At 39.2% G+C, this 26,768-nt stretch overlaps 1 protein-coding gene across 1 annotated transcript; it reads left to right on the forward strand.

Annotated features, from left to right (window-relative positions):
- The first annotated feature begins 221 nt into the window (after positions 1-221).
- Positions 222-26,327, forward strand: calcrl2 (calcitonin receptor-like 2). Its single transcript, XM_063015605.1, has 13 exons — positions 222-309; positions 14,303-14,405; positions 15,241-15,406; positions 17,495-17,602; positions 17,955-18,067; positions 18,208-18,299; positions 19,013-19,139; positions 19,556-19,709; positions 20,274-20,334; positions 20,456-20,519; positions 22,933-23,151; positions 25,065-25,106; positions 25,477-26,327. The coding sequence occupies exons 2-13, from the start codon at positions 14,352-14,354 to the stop codon at positions 25,744-25,746; spliced, it is 1,470 nt and encodes a 489-aa protein (XP_062871675.1). The 5' UTR covers positions 222-309; positions 14,303-14,351; the 3' UTR covers positions 25,747-26,327.
- Positions 26,328-26,768: the final 441 nt, after the last annotated feature.

A 26,768-nucleotide genomic window follows, 5' to 3' on the forward strand; every position in this document is an offset into this window, starting at 1 on the left:
GACTACCGTTTCTGTCATGAATGTAATCAAAGTGTGTAAAACTTGAAGTTAAAATCCTATTAAACAAATAAATACATTTTGGATAAAAAGTGTTTAAAATATGCAGAGAAAGTGCAGTTTTTATTAAGCTCAGCTTCAATCTGGCAACCCTGTTAGAAGTGTGATTTGGAGGGGCGCGTGAATGTATCAGAGCTTCAGCGCGCGCTCCACTGGTGAAGACACGCGCGGTCAGTTCGAGCTGCTCTCCGTGTTTAACAATGTTAATGCAAACAGACTGGAGGAGTAACCGCTGACCAGCCTCACATTAAGGTATGTACTGCACGGTCGCAGTTCCAATTCTGTTTTTAATAACGTTTTTTTACGCAGTATTAAACTGTAGTGTTAATTTAAAGCTGGGACGTGTTGTGCCTGTGGGAGACGCAGGGGACGTGTCCTCTTACTTTCAAACTAATGGACATGTTCCTCACACTATGGTGTGAATGTTTACTGTAAAATATATACTACATAAGTAATGTAACCAATTCCTAATCGTGTGATGAATTATTTAAGGACGCCCCAGAATTAATCATGGTGCGTTTTATTCCAAAAGTGCGACTTCTCTACCTGAGGCTGAGATGTAAATAAGTGCATATACAGTCATGTGAAAAAGTGAGGACACCCCATGAAAACCCTTGTCTTTTTGAAGATATTTAAACATATTTGAGCTTTGTTTGAACAGTACTGAGAGATGGAGCTTATATAACTAAACAAAAAAAAAATACTTAAAAAAAAAAATACTTTTAAACACAAAATGTAAATGTAAAATGTAATGAACAAAAATGAAAATTTATTGTGAGGAAAAAGTTAGGACACCCCCACATTTATTACTACTTAAAATGTCTAGAATTAGAATCAGGTGCACCACATCAGCTGCAATTGTTACATTTACATTTTCTGCATTTAGCAGACGCTTTTATCCAAAGCGAGGGTTAAGGGTGTTGCTCAGGGGCCCAACAGTGACAACTTAGCAGTGGTGGGGCTTGAACCAGCAACCTTCTGATTACTAGTCCAGTACCTTAACCACTGAGCTATCACTGCCCTGTTAGAGGACATTGGAGTTTTATATAAAACCTCAGACATTAGTTTGGTTTGCTCTTGATCGTTGAAGTGAGTGTTATCACCATGGTGAGATCTAAAGAGCTCTCTGAGACCTTCAGAGAGAAGGATGTAGATGCATATGCTAGTCAGTATTTTATTTTCCTTACTACCAACAATGCAGCTTGATTTACTTATTTATTTATTAGGATTTTAACGTCATTTTTACACACTTTCACACTCATGATGGAAACGATAGTTTATGGTTATACAGGATTCATCAGTTCAAGTTTAATATCAAACACAGTCATGGACGATTCTGTATCTCCAGTTCACCTCATTTGCACGTCTTTGGACTGTGTGAGGAAACCGGAGCTCCCGGAGGAAACCCATGCAGACACGAGAGAACATGCAAACTCTACACAGAAATGACCCAGACCGCACCACCTGGGGATCGAACTCGGGACCTTCTTGCTGTGAGGCGAAAGTGCTGCCTCAATGCAGCATTAAAATAAACTTTAGCCTACATACATTTGTAAGGGACACGTATTTCCTAACAGTCTCGGAATTTCACATTTTTTAACTGTTTACTAAATGATGCAAACCATTATTTTTCGTCTATAAAATTAATAAAGTTGAGCTGTTTAGAATTGCATCTATATATCTGCGTGGGTTTCCTCCTACAGTCCAAAAACATGCAGTCAGGTTAATTGGAGGCACTAAATTGCCCTATAGGTGAATGTGTGTGTATGTGTGTCTGCCCTGAGATGGATTGGCGCCCCATCCAGGGTGTTACTGTGTGCCATGCGCCCATTGAAAAGCTGGGATAGGCTCCTAATTGAATAAGCGGTTAAGACAGTGAGTGAGTGAGTTGTTTAGAAGTTTGTTGCGCGTTTTCTAAAAATCTGAACGATTGACTCCTTTGGCTTCTCATGTTGGGGGTCTCCACAGTGGATCATACCTCCGCATTACATTCACGGCATTTAGCAAACACTTTTATCCAAAGCGACTTAGTTATCATTTAAGTTATAATTTAAGCAACCAAGGCAACTTGGCGGTAGTGAGGCTTGAACTGGCAATCTAATGATTACTAGGCCAGTACCTTAACCGCTGAGCTACCACTGTCTACATATTTGATTTAACGGTTTTTACATCAAATTCTTGACGCAACCCTCCTATTGTGACCAGCTGTAAGGGAGCACAGATGTGTCCCCACAATGGCTAGGTTCACTTTACACCATGCGCCCTCTGTGTTTGTGAGTCCAGCTCGGGATTCAAACCTTTGGGACTCAAGCAATGCTGTTACCAGTAAGTGGAACATACTATTACACCACAGGAGTGCACTTGACAGAAATCTGCTGGGTCAGAGATATATTTGCAGCCATAATAATAATAATAATAATAATAATAATAATAATTGGTCTCAATATTACATATCAGTAATACTGTCTGACTACTGGTCCTAAATAAATAAGTTTCACCTCACTTATTAAACAGTACGAAACAGAAGGCTATATCCAGCCTTAGGAAATGTATCCGATTGGTCAGATGTAATTTCAAAATCACATGATACATGTCTGATATGAAATAGAAGCTGCTGAAACCTGAATGTCACTGTCCACAGTCAAACAAGCATTACATTTCTTTGGGCTTGAGTCTGCTGTGTAAGAAAGAAGCTGCTTGTATTTGTGGGACAGTAATGATACATCATGACATACAGTAACATGCTGTTTTTAATGGTTTTGTGTGTTGCTGTATGGGAAGCCTGATAGCTGGCAGGTCAAAAGTGTTTTGATCTTTGCTAATCATAATAACAAAAATAGCTATGCAGCGCTCAGGTGGCACTGCAATCTAATGCACTAGCCCACCAGCCTGGTCAGGCACTCAACAGACACAATTAGTGGGTTCTGTGTGAGGGGATGCTGGGTAGGGATTGACCTCTTCCCATCTACAACAGTGACTTTTGTTGTCTGATGAGGCATCAGCGTGAGAGGTAGAGGAATGAAGGGTGAATGGCATGATTCTTACAGTAGAAAAGGTTGGTGGCTCAGGCTCACACATGTTGGAAAGCAAGTGTGCTAGTTTGCCACCCTTTTAAACCAGTGTGGATGTGCTGCATACACTCACTCACTTATTCAATTAGGGTCGGGGGGGGGGGGGGGCTAGAGCCTATTCCAGCTTTTCAATGGGCACAAGGCACACAGTAACACCTTGGACGGGGCGCCAGTCCATCTCAGGGCAGACACACACGCACATACACACACCCATTCACCCAAAGGTCAATTCAGTGTCCTGTCTGCATGTTTTTGGACTTTGGGCTCCCGGAGAAAACCCACACAGACACGGAGAGAACATGCAAACTCCACACAGAAAGGACCCAGACCGCCCTGCCTGGGGATCGAACCCAGGACCTTCTTGCTGTGAGGCGACAGTGCTACCCACGAGCCACTGTGCCACCAGTGGTGCATACAGTAGAGGCATTTTAGTAGATAAATGAACATTAATACATTCATAAGCAAACGGGAGAAGATGCCACAAGTTTTGCTCCCAGGCTCTCTGAGGAGGTTTAGGGAGGCAACATTTTATCCCCCAAGTATCATAGTTGGAGATAAGCCAACAAGCATGTTGGGGTCACCAAATCTACAGTCATGCCAGATCCGTGTCAAGCAAGGTGTGCCCAAAGAAAACCCTTTTTTATCCAAAAAATTACAAGCATAAGCACCTGAGTTTATAACTTTCTACAGAACGGTCTAACATAGTCGGCTGTTGGGCATCCACCAGGACTGTACTCCGGGGACGAGGTGGCTCTGCCAGGCAGCTGTCTGTGGTATAAATAGGTGGTGTGTTCTACTTTGGGCCACTCACTTTCACGTGTTGTTTCAGTGTATTCCATTATTAGTCTCCTCTAGTTTCAGGTTATTTTGGGACGTATTAATGATCTGTAAAATGTTTTCTTTTTAGAACATGGTCTGACAAAATTTTTAATTCTATTTTGGCATTGCAGACGTGTTTAGGATATCAGATGTCATTAGCTACACAATGAAACTATAAGCGGATCTGGCAGTTGTCTGAGAGGAGCATAGCAGGACAAACTTTGGAGATTGGATTTTGGTGTGGTGCATATTTAGCGTGCTGCTGGTTTGGGCTGAACTAGCGGTGAGCAATGTAGTCAATCCTGTAACCAAATCACAGCATGTATCATTTTACATTTACATGTTTTATAATATAGTATTTATTTTCTCATATTATTTGAGTTGTATGATCTTAGTAATAAAACGCCATCCAATAAGAAAAGGACTATGAGTATATCTGCATATCAGATAAAGAATAGGTTTTATGTCAAGACAAAATATTCTTTTGTTTATGCACAGTTTGATTTATGTTGTTTGTGTAAAGAGCTTGGTCCATTCAGCTGTCTGCTAAAAAGGGAAACACCACAACCATAGTAATTTATAGTCCCTCTGTGTGGTCTAGTGTTGGGATTCATTAGAACAGTTTGGATCTCTGACCACAATCTGTACTTTTAATCTAACTTAGAACAGGATCTTACATAGTTAATCTGCCTGATTCTGCCATAATTAATACAAACATACTGTACTATGGTCAACATGCAACATGTTATTCCTAAATGAAGGAAAACCTCTCTTAATATTTTCTTTAAAACAAAGTAACTGTTCCCCGGTGTCACTGTCTAGGGTAACACTGCAGTATTGTTGCATAAATGGTGAATTTACCACTGTTTTAAATGTTCTTTGGGGATAATGGTTTTCACTGTGGTTCACTGGAATCCTAAAGCCTTTCAAATAACTTGTTATACCTTTCTAGGTCTATTTTAAAGTAATTAATAATTTTTTAAAAAATCATAATTAAATGTTATAATAATTTACAGCTTTTGGGTGCTCGGATGGAGCAGTGACAAATTACTCTAGCCCAGGGAATGCAGAGTTCAGCTGTGACCAGTGCTGTCGGCTGGTGAGGTGTCTGCATGAACATGACTGGCTAATGTCCGTGGCAGGGGTGTCGAAACAGCCTAGCCATTGGGAGGAGCACTTGTCAGTGCACTTTCAATGCAGGTCACAAGCCTGAATAGAACGTTTTGACTGGGATTGATATACAGTTTCTCTGTAATTAAATCAGTCAACTCATATTTTGTTTTTGCTCCAGCTAATTTGGTTTGCTTTTGTACAAATAATTTGCAATCATGGCAGAACAGATGATGCACAGCTATATAATTTGATCGTGAAACGATACTTTATTATGATAAATAATATATGCACTGCCTGGCTGTTCTGTTTAGATGTATGACTCCTGTACACACTGCAGTGAGGCTTCGGTTAGAAAGGAAACAGCAATTAAGTCTCTTTGTTTCGTTCCTATTGTTCCTATAATTTATGCTGTTGTCGTTGCAGCTTTGTGTTTGTATAACGTGGGCTAGTTCACTTTTTCATTATGATGTATGATGTACTAAAAATGTACAGTAAACAACAAAAACTTTGGTCTGTATTAATGTTCTAAGCTTCAGCACTTTCTGTTCATTACTATCGATCATCTTGTGGATGTAACAGCTTTTAAAACGCAGATACAGTAATCGATTGGGGAAGTTTATAAACTAGAAAAAGATTTAAATCATTTTAAGTGTTTCTAGATGAATAGAAGATACCAGAATAACCAAAAAGCAGCCTTGTCCTCTTCAACTTAAAATAAAAAATGTTGCTTTCGAGTTTATGTAAACTGTCCATGTTTTATTTACTACCAAAAGAAAAAAGCCTGCTAGCTTTTACATTAATAGAAAACTCCTCTAAAATAAAAATCTGCTAATTACAAAGATGGGCATCTACTATATGCACATTTAGGCACACATAAGCATTTAGACAAATAAAAAAAATAGACAAATAAACCAAAATAGAGCTAATAGAGTTTTTTTTGTATATATATACAGTGTATCACAAAAGTGAGTACACCCCTCACATTTCTGCAGATATTTAAGTATATCTTTTCATGGGACAACACTGACAAAATTACACTTTGACACAATGAAAAGTAGTCTGTGTGCAGCTTATATAACAGTGTAAATTTATTCTTCCCTCAAAATAACTCAATATACAGCCATTAATGTCTAAACCACCGGCAACAAAAGTGAGTACACCCCTAAGAGACTACACCCCTAAATGTCCAAATTGAGCACTGCTTGTCATTTTCCCTCCAAAATGTCATGTGATTTGTTAGTGTTACTAGGTCTCAGGTGTGCATAGGGAGCAGGTGTGTTCAATTTAGTAGTACAGCTCTCACACTCTCTCATACTGGTCACTGAAAGTTCCAACATGGCACCTCATGGCAAAGAACTCTCTGAGGATCTTAAAAGACGAATTGTTGCGCTACATGAAGATGGCCAAGGCTACAAGAAGATTGCCAACACCCTGAAACTGAGCTGCAGCACAGTGGCCAAGATCATCCAGCGTTTTAAAAGAGCAGGGTCCACTCAGAACAGACCTCGCGTTGGTCGTCCAAAGAAGCTGAGTGCACATGCTCAGCGTCACAACCAACTGCTGTCTTTGAAAGATAGGCGCAAGAGTGCTGTCAGCATTGCTGCAGAGATTGAAAAGGTGGGGGGTCAGCCTGTCAGTGCTCAGACCATACGCCGCACACTACATCAAATTGGTCTGCATGGCTGTCACCCCAGAAGGAAGCCTCTTCTGAAGTCTCTACACAAGAAAGCCCGCAAACAGTTTGCTGAAGACATGTCAACAAAGGACATGGATTACTGGAACCATGTCCTATGGTCTGATGAGACCAAGATTAATTTGTTTGGTTCAGATGGTCTCAAGCATGTGTGGCGGCAATCAGGTGAGGAGTACAAAGATAAGTGTGTCATGCCTACAGTCAAGCATGGTGGTGGGAATGCCATGGTCTGGGGCTGCATGAGTGCAGCAGGTGTTGGGGAGTTACATTTCATTGAGGGACACATGAACTCCAATATGTACTGTGAAATACTGAAGCAGAGCATGATCCCCTCCCTCCGGAAACTGGGTTGCAGGGCAGTGTTTCAGCATGATAATGACCCCAAACACACCTCTAAGACGACCACTGCTTTATTGAAGAGGCTGAGGGTAAAGGTGATGGACTGGCCAAGCATGTCTCCAGACCTAAACCCAATAGAACATCTTTGGGGCATCCTCAAGCGGAAGGTGGAGGAGCGCAAAGTCTCGAATATCCGCCAGCTCCGTGATGTCATCATGGAGGAGTGGAAAAGCATTCCAGTGGCAACCTGTGAAGCTCTGGTAAACTCCATGCCCAGGAGAGTTAAGGCAGTTCTGGGAAATAATGGTGGCCACACAAAATATTGACACTTCAGGAACTTTCACTAAGGGGTGTACTCACTTTTGTTGCTGGTGGTTTAGACATTAATGGCTGTATATTGAGTTATTTTGAGGAAAGAATAAATTTACACTGTTATATAAGCTGCACACAGACTACTTTTCATTGTGTCAAAGTGTCATTTTGTCAGTGTTGTCCCATGAAAAGATATACTTAAATATCTGCAGAAATGTGAGGGGTGTACTCACTTTTGTGATACACTGTATATACACTGGAGTGTGTAGGTTTAAGCGTCATGATATGTGGCTGCTTCTCTGTAAATGATACTGAGGTATTTCATGTAATTGAAGGAACCAGTGGGTCAGTTTTCCTCAGAATGACCTCACGCACCCCCCCTCAGACACAGCCGATAGCACTATTAGGGTTTCAAGCTCTGGATCCTGGCAGTAGTAGGTTAGCGTAATTTACCGTTTGGCCACCTGAGCACTCTTGTCAGGGGATATGCTTTAAAAAATAGCTTAACAGCGAAAAAAGTTAATTATTTCTTGCTGTTGATGTAATTAGCACATTAGCAATTTAAATGATTATAATGATGTCTAATGATTATAAATAGTACAAACACTATTAAAATAACTAAACCAAAAGTGGTTGAATAATTAATGTAATAGTGAAAAGCTTCACTTAAGCTGTTAGTTTATTTTGGTGGCAGGTTCTGGACTTATTAATGGCATTTCTGTTAACATGATTCCTTGTTTGGATTACTGACAGTCTGTGATATCTGGAACACGGTAATAATTTCTCTGAATCCTACAGCATACCTTTTATACATATTTTTTTTCAATTAGTACATAAATTCAGATCAGCGAATGTAACTAAGAAATACAGGAGAGTTTAATCGTTAGTGCGATCAAAACTCTCAGAATAATCTGTTCGGCTGGTACGTCTCCAGGTGCACGAGGCTATTTCTGGAGCTGTAATAAGAAAATAAGTAAGCTCACAATTACTCACATCATGGAAGCACACACACACACACACACACACACACACAGTCTGTGTAGAGGGAGTTATTTCCGCCTTAGCTGAAAAGATAAAGTTGTGTCAGTCATACAGTTATTCATTCAGCTATCTGTCTTTCGGTCTATCTTTCTATCTATCTATCTATCTATCTATTAATATATATACAATGAAAGAGCGCTGTGTGCAAATGTGTGCTAGCATGTGTCTGTACGTGTGTGTGTGTGTGTCAGTGATTGTGTATATGCATATATGTGTGTGTGTGTAATATTGGAGTTACATCATTTCCAGTCTTCATGCGTTCATGGTTCAAAATGGGAAAATACAAATGACTCATCATAGCTTATCTTAAGTTTGGTCTCTTTGAGCCCCCGATGCTCATGAATACACACACAATGTAGCCAATAGTATGTGTACACCATTATGAGGTCTCTTCAGATCAATGAGCACTAGTATAGAGTTGCATACACAGGGTGAGTCAAAATTATGTTAACACTTGAATTTATTCACAAAACATATTTCATATGTGTAAGATGATTTACAGGACAGTCTCAACCTGTTCGCCATCATGTTCAACACACAAAAGCCAGTGAGCAACAGTACCATTCAAAGCCCGGACACACATTTCGCGGGGAATAGATCCATTAGTGTTAACATAATTTTGACTCACCCGGTATAACAGCCTCCAGTCTTCTGAAAGTCTCTCCACAATATTTTAATGGATTTTGGGTGCTGTGCCCATTCAGTCAAAAAAGCTTTTGTAAGCTCAGATACTGATGTTGGACCAGAAGGCCTGGCTCCCAGTCAATGTTCCGATTTATCCTATTGTAATAAATACCTGTTAGCAAGTGATTGGTTTCAGGGACTGTAAGGACATATAGACGCTACTTTTCCTAAAACCTTTCCTGTACTTAAATATAATAAATACATCAATTATTTTAGCTAATTTATATAAAAGAACAATTGAATATGTTTCATATGTTTTATGTTTCCTAGGAAATTAATTATTTTGTTTTATGTTCTTAGTACATTCTTGATCTGCAGCACCGCTTTTGAAACCATTGTAAACATAATACATAATAATGGATTTCAGATTCCGCCTCTGACGCGCTGATGAATTCATTATATTTATTTTTTGCAGTGCGTTCATTATTCAGTTGAATCATATGCAGGCATCTCGACTTCTAATCAAGTCAAGGATAACTTGAGAACTTGCATGATTTCACTCTCTCACTTTTATACACACTTCATTCTTATTTCCTCCGTCTCGTTCGGTAGCAGCGGATGCTGAGCTACTGGTTAAGCGCTGGCCTTTTGTATTGGTTCAACAATGACTTATTTTTAACCTGAACGCTGCCAGGAGAGAAGGCCAGCCATGGAGGGGAAGATGGGCCTTCTTTTCCTTTATCCTTCTTTTGCTTTATCCTTCCTGGCCCTTAAACACCCCCTCTCCTCAGCCCGAATAAAAATAACCCCAATTCACCTCCTGTGACACTGACCTCTGGGACATCAGAACTGCTGTGGCCGGTTAGCCTGATGTTATCAGTCGCTCAAAACCATGGCTGTAATTTATTACTGTCTAAGCCTTAAGTTATGTTTCACTTTCTTGTGTTTGTACATCCTCATCTGTAATCACTGGATTTCCATAAAAAAAACTTAAACTAAAATAATGCCATTACATACAGTAGTAACCTGTGAATGTGGAAAGTCTTTGCTGATGTTGAGACTTGGTTGCCATATTGTGGGAGCTTAAACCCTCAGCTTTTTATTTTATTTTACCATAAACATGGTTGGATGTTTTTGTGTCTTTTTTAAACACCTTACTGGTGCCCACAGAAGCCAACATTTTATCTGTATTTGCACAGACAACAGTATGTGGAAACCTGGCACATGCATTTGTAGGATTTACCATTTCAAAACTATGGGCATTGTCATCTACGTATAGCAGCTTTCACAGTTCTGAGAAGGCTTTTCACTAGATTTTGAAGTGTGGAAGAATTTGTGCTCATCAGTCAAAAGAGCATTTGTATGGTCAGGCAGTAAGGTCAGATCAGAAGCACTGGCTGGCAATCAGTGGGGCACTCCATGACCAAAGGTGTTCGTGGAGGTTGAGTTTAGGGCTCTGTGCATGCCAGTAAAGTTTCTCCTTACTAGCCTTGCCAAACCATGGCTTCATGAACCTCACTTTGTGGACAGGGGCGCAGTCAGGCCAAAACAAGAAAAAGCCTTTGAAACAAATACATATCTTATAGAAAATGTTGTGACAAAAATACCTAAACTCAATCATTAGTGTTCGGTGTCCACACAGTGGACATGTACACAGTGAGCCGAAATATTATAATCACTCCCCAAAATTGTACATGCCTATTTCAGAACAATTCTGCATGCCATAATCAGAGATTTATTAAATATTGGGTTGATGGTAGTTACTTATAGTTTACATGTTGAATGCAGCACATAAAGACCTGAGTGACTTCGGTAACGGCCAAATTGTTATAGCCAGACGACTGGGTTCAAGTACCTTGGGCAGGTGTGGTGAGAACCCACAAACAGCAGTTCTAGAAGGGAAAAACCACCATTTATTTATTTATTAGGATTTTAACGTTATGTTTTACACACTTTGGTTACATTTATGACAGAACAGATAATTACTGGTTATCAGTATTCAAGATTCATCAGTCTTTCATCAAGTCTTTAATGTCAAACACAGTCATGGACAATTTAGTATCTCTAGTTTACCTCACTTGCACGTCTTTGGACTGTGGGAACCCAAACACAGAAAGGACCTGGACCGCTGCACCTCGGAATCAAACCCAGGACCTTCTTGCTGTGAGGGGACAGTGCTACCCACCGAGCCACCCAAAAAGCCACAAATCGCTGACAGGTTGTTGGGCTGCCAAGATTAATTGATGTCAGAAGACATGAAGGCTATGAAGGGTCATTTTAATACTGGTGGTTAGAAGTCAAAAACAAAAAAAATTATTGGGACCTTAAAGAACAATTGATCACAGCATCCCAGAAAAAGTTGTACATGTAGAATACAAAATAAGCCGCAGCTCCTTTGGTACCTTGTGCTGGTGGTCCCTAAAACTGATTTGGTCTTAATGAAAAACAGACCATTTAGTGTTTTGCCTCCCACACTCTGCTGTATTTCCCATTTATTTATTTATACAGACAGTTATCCAACGTGACTCACGAGTGAGGGATAATCTGAACCTCCGGAGTTAGTACATGAATATTTCCCATGTCCAAAGAGGGGCTCTGCTTACAATTCCCAGTTCTCTTGACCCTCGATCTGCCCTAGTGTACTGCCCACACGGAGCCTTGTGGGATCGACAGAGGTCATGTGATCCAACACTGTTTCCTTTTTCCAACATGCAACTGCATTCTTGTAGACACACACTGCATGTCCCAGGATAAATCCATGGTATTTAAAAATCACTAAAAGATCTTGTCTGATGGTTTATGAGGTGATGAAAAATGCCTAATGTACTTTTTACCGTAAAACATAAAACACAAGTACATTGTTTGGCAACATTTCTAGACACTTTTAGTCCAACTTTGTCAACTGGCTCACATTCTGCTTTCCAGTTCATACCAAATGTGTGGACATTTAGTCCCGAGTGCAAGTGTAATTCAGTGTAAACGGCAACATTCATAAATATAAACCAGCAAAAATAACCATACATAAACAGGAAATTGACAAGGAATAGTTGTTATTTACATGGGTAATTAAGATGTTGGCACCATAATCACCTGTTTTACCACCACTCCATCCTGACTTACTGGGTGAATGGCAGGAAACACACCAGAGAGTTTACCTGTCCATCACAGGGCAGACACACACACATTAACACACACACACACACACACACACACACACACACACACACACACATTCAGACACAGTTATTTACGTAAGTAAGAGAGATGTTGACATGTGGTTGGAAAATGTGTGATGTCAATGTCTTTATTATGTTTGACATTTGGAATACATCAAGCAAAATTGCAGAAAGCTTTTAAACAGTGCAACATGTCCTTGAGAGCTCAGCTTTACAGAAATCAGTTTTACCTGTCGTGTCTCTTCCATTCATATTTACATGAAAAGAAACCAAGGAAAATGTTTAATGTGGATAAATAGAGCTTTACAATGAGAGAACAGACAGGTTAGAAAATTAACCTAAAGGTATAAACAATTACCCTGGTTACATAAAATCGATAAATAAAGTGACCTAATAATGAGGTCATTAATAATAATGCATTTTCTGTATATGATTTATGAAAGCATGATTTAATATTCAGTAAAAAGTATTGGGGCGGCACAGTGGCTCGGTGGGTAGCACTGTCGCCTCACAGCAAGAAGGTCCTGGGTTCGATCCCCAGGCGGGGCGGTCCGGGTTCTTTCTGTGCGGAGTTGGCATGTTCTCCCCATGTCTGTGTGGGTTTCCTCTGGGAGCTCCGGTTTTCACACCACAGTCCAAAAACATACAGTCAGGTTCATTGGAGACACTGAATTGCCCTATAGGTGAATGGGTGTGTGTATGTGTGTGTGTATGTGTGTGTGTCTGCTCTGCAATGGACTAGCGCCCCGTCCAGGGTGTTACTGTGTGCCTTGCGCCCATTGAAAAGCTGGGATAGGCTCCAGCACCCCCCGCAACCCTAACTGGATAAGCGGTTAAGAAAGTGAGTGAGTGAGTAAAAAGTATTGGACTGTAAAACTCCAGGGCATGCAGGCTAGACTTGGATTAAACCATGGGAAAGGTTGGTACTTTTATTTAATAGTTAGTTTATTTTAAATATTGTAATACTTCCAATAAGTAATTTATTAGACTGCACACTTGAACACGTGACACCATGATGCATACATATAAGGTATTTAGTTAAATTAACGTTTGGAAAACTTGAATTTGATTAACAGCCCTCTTTCTTTATCGTGGTTAATTATCACATAGAATTGTAAGTAATTCACTCATAAACGATTCCACAGTACTGACTATTCATGAAGCCTAAAGTGTTGAGTTGTATACACAGCACCACATCCAGCCGTAAGTGTCAGTATGGTGCGCTAAGAATGCAGATCAAGTCAAATTCATTTGTTATTAAGCACTTTTTACCCAAAACTAACTACGTGTCTAAATTATCTAAATCCCATCAAAAGACATGTTTTAACTGAATTATATCATTTGGACAGAATAATGATTTAGACACACCTGATACTAAGCTGGTTACTATAAATTTGCTGCATCTCTTGCTGTCTTCAAAATATGATTACATTTACTGGACACTTTTATCTAAAGTGACCTACAATAATGACTAAATACAGTTTGAGCAATTGAGGGTTAAGGTCCTTGCTTAGGACTAGACCAGTACCTTAACCACTGAGCAACAACTGGGAACAAAGACCCCCTCTTCTCTAAGATCTTGATTGAAAACTAACTAACGTCTTTATCTCTACACCCTTAAAAACTTAATCACCTCAACCCTCCCTAATCAGGATGAGTGAATCATTTTTGTATTTTAAAAGCATTGTTGTATTTCTATATTGCAGAAGTCAGGTTCCCCGCTGAGAAAATACCAGGCATTCAATATTGCTGGAGCAGTTATAGAGGAAGATTATGTGGAATAAACAGTTCCCCTCTGTTCTTTTATAAATAAATAAATATATATATATATATATATATATATATATATATATTTTTTTTTTTTTTTTTTTTTTTTTTTTTACACAGGGTTTCAGATTAATGCTCAAAAGTGGTTGTGTGTACCAGATCAAGGAAATCTTTAGAGGTAGCTAACTCGGGCTGAAAGTGTAAATACAGACATACAATACCAGTTGTACCGAAGAACTTTTGTTTAAATAGGTAAGTAACACTTAATTTACACTAATTTATTTCTGCAGGGTACTGATGTTCTCTTGCACCCCGTTGCTGTGCCTTCTATAGAGCACAATGGGGAACCACCTCACATTCCTCCTGATGCTACTTTCCTTGCTCAGCACTGAGGTAGGTGAACTATGTGTATGAAATGTATTGAAATGTTCATGCATGTATGGACAGTCAAAATGACTTCATTATGGTAGACACACCCCTGTGTGCCATGTGGCGTTACTAATTGCTATATCATGTACCTGTTTAAGGAGTGACAATATAACCAGGCACATATCTGGACAGAATCCTGTTTTGGGGACTAAAACATGTTATTAACATGTTTTTATTACTGTTATGATTTCAGTATTCCATAGTAGTTGTTTTTTCTAGTGTGTACATGTTTGAATCTGGTCAGTATTTATAGTATGCTTATAAAATAACAGAAAATATTAACAGTAAAACGGACTCTGCCGAGTTGATATATTGAGTAATATATTCAATATTACTGTATATTTATGTGGTTCGACTGTTGATGTAAAAAAATTTTGTTTAAAATGCTGTATTTGTTTTTAGCTTACTGGACTAGTCGGGGGGGTCACTGGTTTGCGCACTTGAGCCAGGTTCTTAGTCCTCAGCTGTTTGGATTGTGCTTGTTCATGTTAGTCATTTTGGTTAAAAGTGTCTGTTAAATGCTGTAAATGTAGGTTACCAAAGTCCAAGTAATCATTCATTTAAGGAATGTTTCTCTATTCACTGACACATTTTGGCAAGTGACAAACGTCCAGCCATCTTTGCTTGTGACTGTAGTCCTTTTTTGGTGCTCCTTTTATTTACAAGTAAAAAAATGTATACATTTCAAACACAGATCAGAATGGATTTACAATGGATTTTTCTGTTTCTGTTTTTAATTGTACTTTACAGGTTTATAAAAGTATTAATAAATGTGAGTATATGTGTGTGTTTTTATCAGGTTTGTCAGGCTGAGGACGTGATAGCTACAACAATTGTGCCAAAGGAGGAAGTGACTGATATCCCAGCATCCTTAACTGCCTTTAAGGGTTCAAGAGGGCAGATCCTGGCTTCTCAGTTTGAGTGTTACCTTAAAATACTGCATGAACCCCCACAAACTGAGCCAGGTCAGAGACACCCACACACTCGCTCTGTGATTTTTGACATTACAGAACTTTTTTGTCTTTGGAATGTGTTCCAATTATTCAGTCAGATCCAGAATAGCTGTAAAATCATTTAAATCCCAAAACCAACAAGTCTTTTTGTGTCCCATGTATAATGAAGCATGAGTAACAAGAGATGCAAATACAGACTGCAGGTACACCTGTGATTGGATTCTGGGTGTAAACAGTGCACCACTGCAAGAGTAAATTTAAATCTTTTTGTTTGAAAGTGAGGAAGTAGGATTAGTGAGTATTACTCTTGCCCACTGCCTCACCGTTTTTTGATTCCCTCTCTGTCTGTGTACGTCAGGTTTCCCCTGATTGTGTACCTTGCTCTGGCCTGAGGAAGCACATGCTCTTGCCTTTTGTTTTTTGGACTGGTTGAATTTTGGCTTTTGAGATTGTTGCATTTTTCAGTGAACCTACTGTAAACATTGCGCCTGTTATCTGTAGCGTTCTGAGATCCTTCCTGTTCAGCCAACTCCATCTGGTGTTGCATTGTGTATTGGTTTCGATTTTAATGTGCTGTCAAATATTTTCATATTTTTGTTATTGCTAATTTTTACACATAAGGATTTAAAATGATGAAACGTAATAATACAGCTCTTGTGTGGCTAAGCAGTCTATACGCTTGCTGACAACTGTCGAGTCCTAGTTTCTAGTGGTGTCGATGGCCTGGTCGGGCATTCTACAGACATACAGAAAGTGCTAAATGGGGTCTCAGTTTGTTGCTGTCCCAACAGTGACCCCTACTATACTAATCTGTCAAAACAAACAGCACAAGAACACTTAGTAATATACCATGTTCCTCCACATGGTTTACAGCTCTGTGTAGGAATCTACCACTGGATGGTAAAAAGAAAAGTCCCAGAGTTTCACACACAGAGTGGGGGTGTGCTAGTCTACAGCCCTCTTCACCATAATGGATGTTGTGCATTGCATTATTGATACACTGATGCTTTGCATTCAGCCAAGGCCTTAATCATGTCCTGGTAGATTGGTCCCCACTGATGTTTAATTCATGGCTACAGCCGTGCATTGATCACTAATGTGACATAAAAATACATGTTTATTGGAATAACTAGTTGTACAACTCTTAGCAGTTATGACTCCAACTAAACAACATCTATAAATAGATCTTATTACATTGCCGGGTAGAAATGTTTGCCCACTATTCTTAAATTACACACACTGATACGTTTTCAGAATACTGTTGTGTCCAAGACTTTTACTACACCACTTTAATTCTGTTTTATTTTAGCCATTCACATGTGAACTTGCTTTTCTCTTGTGAATCACTGTCCTGCTACAAAATCCAAATACTTCTCAGCTTCAGCTTATGGACAAATTGCCTTACATTCTACCAAATTTTTAATAAAGAGTAAAAGTAAGTGTCTCCATAATATAGCTAAGTTATCCAGATCCTGACCAATCAAAGCACCTCAAACATCACACTCCTTACTGCCTTGTTCTACTGTTTGTTTTAAGTTATTGTTAAGAACTGCTTCATGTTTGTTTGTATTTGTTTTTCTCCGGACATAATAACACTCTTATTAAACAAAAACTTCAGATTTTGTTTTGTCTGCACATTGAACATGATCCCAAACATACTGGGATATTCCAGGTACCTTTGTAACCAGTTCTTCTGGAATTATCTTAGATTGTGGCATAGTGTTGCTGTGACTTTAAGGACCATCAGGATGTAAGATTGTATTTCATTAGGCTAACTGGCTTATCAATTAAACTAAACTGGTTAACCAGTCTATTGAGAAAACTTTTATTAAAATATTATGTTGGTTGGTTAATTATTTGAAATCATACTGGGCATAAACTATACAATAAAAGAGGCAGTCAGGGTATGTACAACTGTATAAACTAGTCTTACAGATTTTAGCCTGCATCTTTTTTTAAGATTTATAGATATTGTTTTAGCAGTTTATGGGTGCAGTAGTGGCTCTCTGCCAGTTCTCAAAGATTTTCGACCACTAGCACAACCGTAACCACTAATCTTTACACAAATGTCAAAACGTCTCTCACTGCTGCCCCCTGCAGGACCCTACTGTAACCGGACATGGGATGGCTGGTTGTGCTGGGGAGACTCGCCTCCAGGAACCTCGATGCAGAACTGTCCTTCGTACTTCCAGGACTTCGACCCATCAGGTGAAACTCCTTTTTGACGCATTAGTCAGGACTTTTAGACTTAAAATGTTTTTAGATCCCAAGTAAGGGGCTTTTCCACTGCATGAAATACAGAAACATACCAGAAAATTACCTGCTTTAGTGTCTGATTACTGTACCAGTACTTAATGCTTATAGTTCCATGACTAGGTTTCAGTAGCAGGTACAGTGGTTTAAGTTTTAGTATTAAATGTTCTCGTTTCTGTATCTAATATACCAGTTTCAAAATGTGGGAAAACAAAGTGTTTCAGTTTTAAAAGTCGTACTTATTAAAGGACAGCATAGCTACCTGTCACTACTGTTGTGCTGTAAGGTCTGATTTTTGTTTTAACAGAAAAAGTGACCAAAGTGTGTAATTCAGATGGACAGTGGTTCCGACATCCAGACAGCAACCGACTGTGGTCCAACTACACCCAGTGCTCAGCTTACACCAAACAGAAAGTCAGGGTAAGATCATTTCTTAGGGTTCACATTTTTTTGAAAATATGAAAAAATGTAATCTATATTCTGGCAGTTTGTTGAATGTTAGACCCTGAGTTTTGAGAATGTGAACAGCAGAAATTGAGTATGTTATCCTCTCTCCACAGATTGCATTTACCATGTATTATCTGGCAGTGGTGGGTCACACGCTGTCCGTCATCTCCCTACTCATATCTATTTTCATCTTCTCCTATTTTAAGTAAGTAAATATAAAGAGATTCACATTACAGAAATAACTGTTACTATCTGTATACACACTGTGGGAGTGATGAAATGACCCATTTGGTCCATTATGTTGTGCAAAGAAAACAAACTAATGCAACTAAAAACTGAAAGTTAAGCTTGGAGGACTGGAGTCCACTATAAGACCTGAAACATTTTCCTGTTGGCTTGACAAATATTAAAGTATTAAAAGCACATTTCCTTAAAAGTGAAAAAAATTAAAAAATAATAAAAGCAATTATCCAAAAGATTACTTGAGTAAAATATTTAGTATTGATATTGTGTTAATTACAGTGATGAAAATCTAAAGATAAAAGTCTAAAAAGAGTGTGTAAATAAATGCAGATAAAAAGACAAAAATGAACAGATCCTACCTTTTTAATTCATTTGTACTTGTTAATATTCATTTATTGCTTTACACCACCACTCCCCAACTAACCAGGCAAAACTTGTTCAGTAATACCGACTGTAAAAGCCACCAAACTCTGCTCAACCACGTGTCTAAACAATAGATATGCTGTATTTAAACAATGGATATGTTGATGTTTTGGGTTTGGGTGAAGTTTTCTGTATTTGTCTTTTACAAAAAATGAACTTACCATCCCAGGTTGTGATAAAAAATAAAAAATGTTTGGGGGTGAATAATATTTTAAGGCAGTGCCTGTGTACTTTATATGCCTATGTGTGCAGATGTCTGAGTTGCCAGAGGATCTCTCTGCATAAGAACATGTTTATGTCCTTCATCCTGAACTCCATTCTCATGGTAATCTGGTTCACTATGGTCTTCTTCGATGAGCAGCTTGCTGCCACCAATCAAGTGAGTTCACTGTCTTTATTTATAACGTGTGCTGTAGCACTGATCAGTTTCTGTCATTATGTTACTTGTATATGATTTGCAATCAGGGCTTTATTCAGGCTAGAACAATTAGGTTCACTGACACCACACCTCTGGATGTGAAATTTTGTTTGTGAAATTACATCAGTTTCAGTTTGGTTTGTTGTAACAAGCAACTTTGCAGGAGAGATGTTGGATTTTAAATATATTCTGGTGTTTTAATGAGGGTTTATGCACCTATTTTATTAATTTCCTGTGAATGCCAAAGATCATATAAAATGTTTATATACTTCAATATTATTTTTTCAGTAATGATTTTAATCAAAGGCAGTCTACAGACAGAAAGGTCATTCATTTCTATGTTTCATTTTCTTTTTGTGTGTTAAATGTCCTTTCAGATTGGCTGTAAGATCTTGGCCAGTCTGATTCATTACACGTCTTGCTCGACCTACTTCTGGATGCTGTGTGAGGGGATCTACCTGCACACCCTCATCATCGTCGCCGTGTTTGTGGGGGAGCAGCAGCTGTGTTGGTACTACCTGCTGGGCTGGGGTGAGAAATAAAATCCATCTGATTGTTGTGTCTGATTCAGTTCAGGTTTACTGGAATTTTGTTTGATGTTTAGCTTGATTTCATTACCAATCTGCACTGTATGGTCAAAAGTATGTGGACACTTGATCATGAGTTGTCCCCCTTTTTTATTAAGTTCTAACATGTGGTCCCAAACAGTACAGCTTTTAAAAGACTTTAATTTTTTAGAAGAGCTTATGATGTTTGATTGGAAAATCTGGCTTGAAATTGATGTTTAATTCCTCCTAAGGTGTTTAGTGGAGTTAATATTAGTACAGGCCACTTGTGTTGATCCACATAAAAACTGTCAAACTGTGTCTTTATGGACCTCATTTTGTGCACTGGGGCACAGTCATGTTGTAAGAGAAAACTGTTCTTTTTACAGATTGTTGCCACAGTGTATTTGTTTCATACTCCTATTAACAATATGTGTCACTGCAAGTGACACTAAAATAATCACAGGACACAGTGAGAATGGAACAGATTGTCATTTCCCTGCTTGAATTAAACAGACTTGTCTTGATTATAAACCTTTTTCTCCTGCAGGATTTCCAATTATTCCAGCAATCATACATTCTGTCGCTCGGCTGCTCTTCTATGATGACAAGTAAATAATTGCATGCATTTTCTTAAATTATGTTCATTTAAATTTATAAAAACCTTAAGTGGAGTGTGTTTTTTAATTTATATACACAGATTTATAATCTTTGTGTCTGTTTTATATCCAGGTGCTGGATTAGTAACACTAACCTACTCTACATTGTCCATGGCCCTATCCACGTTGCTCTGGTGGTAAGTGCTTTCACCTAAACACAGTGCTACATAAAGCACCCAGCACTCGCATATGAGCAAAAGTAACAAAAGCATTTTATTATTAATTCATAGTTGCCTTGACATCCCAGTGGTTGGAAGCAGTTTTTTTTTGTTAATTTCACTCATTTAATTTAATAAGCAGACTCTAGTTTGTGTGAGTTTTCTTGTCTACAACAACCACTGATAAAGGAAAAGCAACTGAAGCATGTATATGTGAAGTATTGTATGCAGTTGTTTGCTAACTGATGCTAACCATGATTACCATGTATTTAGGTTCCAGTGTAGCACAGAGAGACACTGTTGCTAGCATGAATTTCACAGTGCTGGAAGATGAGACTGGGTAGCTGTTTAAAGTTTGGACACAGTCAACGGAGTAGTTAGTTTCTTACACATATTTAGGTTATAACTGACCCTCATGTTATTATGAATATTTGGTTAGGTTGAGAGATGTTGGCCTTTCAGTAAATGATTTAACAGTTATATACACAAGGCTGCATAACAAAAAAATAACATGTCCACTACATACACTTTAAATTAATAAAGCATAAATAATGGAGCCTTAAACAATAAAATGTTTTATGTTCTGATCAGTCAGCTTTTATCATAGTTTATACATCTGGACAAATTTAAGTTCTGTGAAAGCCAAAAGATGCATTTAAGTGACAATGTCTGTTTCCAGCTGTTAAGTATGATGGTATGTGTGCCATCTGGTGATAATTATTAGGCTCAGTCTTGGTGATTACACATAAAAGGTTGGTATGCCCCATACATATTACTACACTAATTTAAACGGTTTGTTAAAACAAAAGATAAAGTCAATATCTCATCACAAACTATTTGGTATTTGCATGAGATCATTCCAAGAAATTATTATATTATTATTAGCCTCCTGACACACATACAGGGGTTGGACAAAATAACTGAAACACCTGGTTTTAGACCACAATAATTTATTAGTATGGTGTAGGGCCTCCTTTTGCGGCCAATACAGCGTCAATTCGTCTTGGAAATGACATATACAAGTCCTGCACAGTGGTCAGAGGGATTTTAAGCCATTCTTCTTGCAGGATAGTGGCCAGGTCACTACGTGATGCTGGTGGAGGAAAACGTTTCCTGACTCGCTTCTCCAAAACACCCCAAAGTGGCTCAATAATATTTAGATCTGGTGACTGTGCAGGCCATGGGAGATGTTCAACTTCACTTTCATGTTCATCAAACCAATCTTTCACCAGTCTTGCTGTGTGTATTGGTGCATTGTCATCCTGATACACGGCACCGCCATTGGATGCACATGGTCCTCCAGAATGGTTCGGTAGTCCTTGGCAGTGACGCGCCCATCTAGCACAAGTATTGGGCCAAGGGAATGCCATGATATGGCAGCCCAAACCATCACTGATCCACCCCCATGCTTCACTCTGGGCATGCAACAGTCTGGGTGGTACGCTTCTTTGGGGCTTCTCCACACCGTAACTCTCCCGGATGTGGGGAAAACAGTAAAGGTGGACTCATCAGAGAACAATACATGTTTCACATTGTCCACAGCCCAAGATTTGCGCTCCTTGCACCATTGAAACCAACGTTTGGCATTGGCACGAGTGACCAAAGGTTTGGCTATAGCAGCCAGGCCGTGTATATTGACCCTGTGGAGCTTCCGACAGACAGTTCTGGTGGAAACAGGAGAGTTGAGGTGCACATTTAATTCTGCCGTGATTTGGGAAGCCGTGGTTTTATGTTTTTTGGATACAATCCGGGTTAGCACCCGAACATCCCTTTCAGACAGCTTCCTCTTGCGTCCACAGTTAATCCTGTTGGATGTGGTTTGTCCTTCTTGGTGGTATGCTGACATTACCCTGGATACCGTGGCTCTTGATACATCACAAAGACTTGCTGTCTTGGTCACAGATGCGCCAGCAAGACGTGCACCAACAATTTGTCCTCTTTTGAACTCTGGTATGTCACCCATAATGTTGTGTGCATTGCAATATTTTGAGCAAAACTGTGCTCTTACCCTGCTAATTGAACCTTCACACTCTGCTCTTACTGGTGCAATGTGCAATTAATGAAGATTGGCCACCAGACTGGTCCAATTTAGCCATGAAACCTCCCACACTAAAATGACAGGTGTTTCAGTTATTTTGTCCAACCCCTGTAGATTGTTACCTGGTTCCAATACTTTGTCCCTCCGCTGTATGTTCTGTTAAAGTTCAACTACAATGACGGTGTAACTGATAATCAAGTGTAATTTTTACATATCACCCAGCTTTTACTCTAAACTGTCACTGAATTCAGTGGGAAAGGTGCATTGAAAAGATTCCATTACATGCATGTAAATGTAGCCTGATGGGAACCTCTTCTTCTATAACACTCGTTAACTCAAAGTGTCTCCATGCAGGTGAACCTTTTCTTCCTGCTAAACATAGTGCGTGTACTGATCACCAAGCTGAGAGTGACCCACAGGACCGAGTCCAACGCCTACATGAAGGCTGTACGTGCCACACTCATCCTGGTGCCCCTGATGGGTGCCCATTTCATCCTGGTTCCACTGCAGCCCGAGGGCAGGCTGCCCCTGGCCATCTATGAGTTCTTTATGAACATCTTCATGCATTTTCAGGTGAGAAACGAAGTGTGTTCACGGCCAGGATCATAACTGCTGAAAATGTTCGATTTTGGAATTTTATTCCTACTCTTAGTCTTACACTATTCATAAGTACTGAACAAAATGTTCAAGGTAACGAGATAAAGATTGTAAGTACACACTGCTCTCCAAAAACATAACTGCACTTCTCAGAAACCACCTAAGGGTTCCACAAGACTTCTAGGACACTGTTATACTGACAAAAGTGAGAAAAAAGTTACACTTTCTGGTATAATACAGTGTTTTTGAGGAAACTTAAAATTGTATCAGTAAATGTAACAGTAGGATGTCAGGCAAGCTAAAGCTTAGTAGAAGTTGAAATCACTGCTGAAGGAGCTTATATTTAGTAGTTTAAATGAAATACAAAGGTTTAAATACTTTATAGTCTGAATTGTGAAGGATTAGTTAGTTTATCTCAGACCTCACCTGCGAAAATAAAAGCTTGGGTAAGAAGTTTGAGGTCAGAAAAATTGGGTATTAAGTGGCCAAAAATGTTCTGAAAAAGCATTTGGTGCCTCAGAAGTTAGTTTGTGAATTTAGCTTTTTTTGTATTTTTACTTTATGTCCCTAAAGTTATCTAAAGCCATGGGCTGTAATTATTGACCAAAAGAAAAAGGTCAAGTGTACAAGTGACAGAAATGATGTTCCCTGACTGGTGGTGGTAAACCACTGTAACTGTGATTGTAAATCACTGTAATTGGATAACGGTTTTAGCCAGAGTCTTCAGATTGAGAGGATATTGTTAAAATGGTTTGAATATCCACATAAATGGCTGCTGGTCCGCTCCCACTGACGCTGTTGTAAACACGGCCCACTGGACAGAGGTCAGGGGAAAGACTCCAGGCTCATTTAAAGGATTATGTCTCACAGTTGACTAGGGAACACCAAGTGATCCCCAAGGAGGAGCTGGAATCTGTGGTCAAGAATAGAAAACGTGATTGAAAGATGAGATGTAGCCAGTAAACATTTATATTCTGTTCTTTTGAGTTGTATTGATGACAGTCAATGATTCACAAGTGGTGATTATGTCTGCTGCTTTCATCTTAAGCAAATTGACTGAAATTAACTGGCATATCGTCTCAGAACTACAGTTCAGTGATTTCTCTGTGCCTCATTAAGCGTTACTTTCTAGATCTGGAAGCATCGCTTTATAGGTGTGCCGGGGCTTCAGCTCAGTGCTGAGTCCTCTTACTCAAACAGTCGTGGCTTTTAGGTTTCTTCAGTTGCCACTTCATCTTTTCCCTCAATTTTTTTGTGGGTGCTGTGGCAGCTATTAAGATTTTTAATCTTACTTGTTTTTGGCTGTGGCTTATTGGTTTGAGTTGAATGTTTTATTGGGTTCCCCAAATTTCCAGTTTAATGCTTTCTTGTCTCATGTCCTGTTTAATTACTTTATTTCTTTAGTTATTATTGTTTTTGGATATTTGGGTGGCATTCGCACTTTACTGCTATGATCCAGGGTTTAAATGCATACAGACATGATTGGCTATGTCTGGGGGGTAGCCAAGACCTCGCAATACATTTTTGTCCTGTCCAGGATGTCTTACTGCATTGCACCCAGTGATTCTGGGGAAACCTGACCCACCACGACAATGACCAGGATTCTAAATCTCCTGTACTTGGGTTAGTTAGAACATCTACTCAGGTACAGGGTACCAGGTAGTGCTTCTGTTCCAGGTGCTCACAGCTTCAGTAAACCACCTTAATGCATCGATGCAATGAAACAAGTCTATGTCTCATCTTACATTTTCAGGAGTTTCCAGAGAAAATAGCTATTAAATAATGTTAACTCTTGGACAACCAGACCTGAGCTTTGTTCTTGTAAATAAAAGTAATCCTAAAACAACTGCAGATGACAAGCTAATGGTGATCTGTTACTCTCTCTGTAGGGGCTTCTGGTTGCCATCATCTTATGTTTTGGAAATGGAGAGGTATGTACTGATTTTCTTGATGCTCTGAAACAGGTTAGTTCAAATGCTTTGTTTAGCTTGACAAGCCTTAAATGAGCACACTTTTTTATGACACTCGGGTGGCACAGCAGCCTGTTATGCTAGCCCACTACTACACTAGCTATAAGCCAGCTGGACATCTGTACAGACATAATTGGCTATGTTCAAGAGGGAAGGAGGGTTAAAGGGCTGAGATAGATTTCTGCCCTGTCCAGGGTATTCCTGCAATGCACCCAGTGTCTCCTGGTGGAACCGGACCCATCATGTACCAAACCAGGATAATTTGGTTGATGAAAATGAAAAAAAAAATGAAATGAAATCATACTTCTTGCTAAAATCTTTCTCTCTCCAGGTGCAAACAGCTGTGAGGCGTAAACTGGCCCAGTACCAGTTTCAGTGTCGACAGCGTCTGGTTATCACTGACTCTCACTCTAATTACCACACAAACTCCTCGATTACTGAGAGCAGCAGAGTAAATCTGAGCATTGAACCTGCATTTTCCTTCATGACTGATGATAAAACACACGCAGCAGCATCTGTGCTGAATGGTCAGAGCAACGGAAAGCGCAGGTTCAGCAGAGATACGGAGAAACTGAAGGTCCTGGAGACGTCGCAGCTTTGATTCTATAGACAGTGACGCACAAACAAGATGCACTTGTTTTTGCTTTTTATCATCAGGGTCTAGGTTTTTTACATCTGAATTTTAACATTACCTAAAATAAAACAGTAAATAAAAGCTGATTTAGTACAACGTACACTCTTAGTACCTAAACCACAAATTTACCAAACACCAAATCTCAGTGGTTCCCAAGGGAAATGCCATTAGGCTTTCATTACATTTATTTCTATGGACTGATTTTTCCTGAAGGACCGACTCAGACTGAGCAAACAATTAAAGGAAGTAGGGTCGAGGATTGTTTTTACGAGCACAGAGTACATTTGAAATATTTAATTGTTTCCTAAATATGTGTATAAGCACTTGTTGTAAATAGGCATTCATTTAGTAAAGTGTTTGTTTTTCTCTGACTGTCCCACAGATTGGGACTTTTTTGCTTTAGGTATGACATTTTAGAGTTTCACAGAGATTAATGTGCTCATATTCGTCTTTTAGAGGCAAAAACATTCCTTTGGGTTTGCCAATGATATTGTAAATAGATGTAAATTTGTTGTTATACAAAACATAATAAATGTCACTGCACTGGATATTCTGGATATATTTCCTATCATTCCCAGCCAGATTGTCAGTCCCTGCTGCAGAGGGACTCCAAAACAATATTACCATGACTGTATTGTTGCAGTGGGCATAATGTTACCTGCCTAATGTGTCACCACATATACCTGCCACTTTGTTTAGAAGTATTCCAGTAATCTTTTACAAATCTTTTCAGTGAGAATTTCTTCCTTACAATGCCCTTTTCAAGACTCAGTGTTGCTGTTACAGCTTGGATATGACTGATCCATAAACATCTCTTTCAGCAGCGGTCAGTGGTTTAGCAAAGTTGGTAAAGTCGGTGTGGCCTGACCTAGGCATTGTGTGTCTTAGCATCATATTTTCTCCACTTCCATATTTTCTGAATTAATTACAATCTGAGAAATGCTTGGTGCCTTATCCTGTGCCTTTGCCAATGCTATTTTGAATTCTAT

Source organism: Trichomycterus rosablanca, chromosome 19 (assembly GCF_030014385.1).
Source record: "Trichomycterus rosablanca isolate fTriRos1 chromosome 19, fTriRos1.hap1, whole genome shotgun sequence".
Taxonomy (NCBI): Eukaryota; Metazoa; Chordata; class Actinopteri; order Siluriformes; family Trichomycteridae; genus Trichomycterus; species Trichomycterus rosablanca.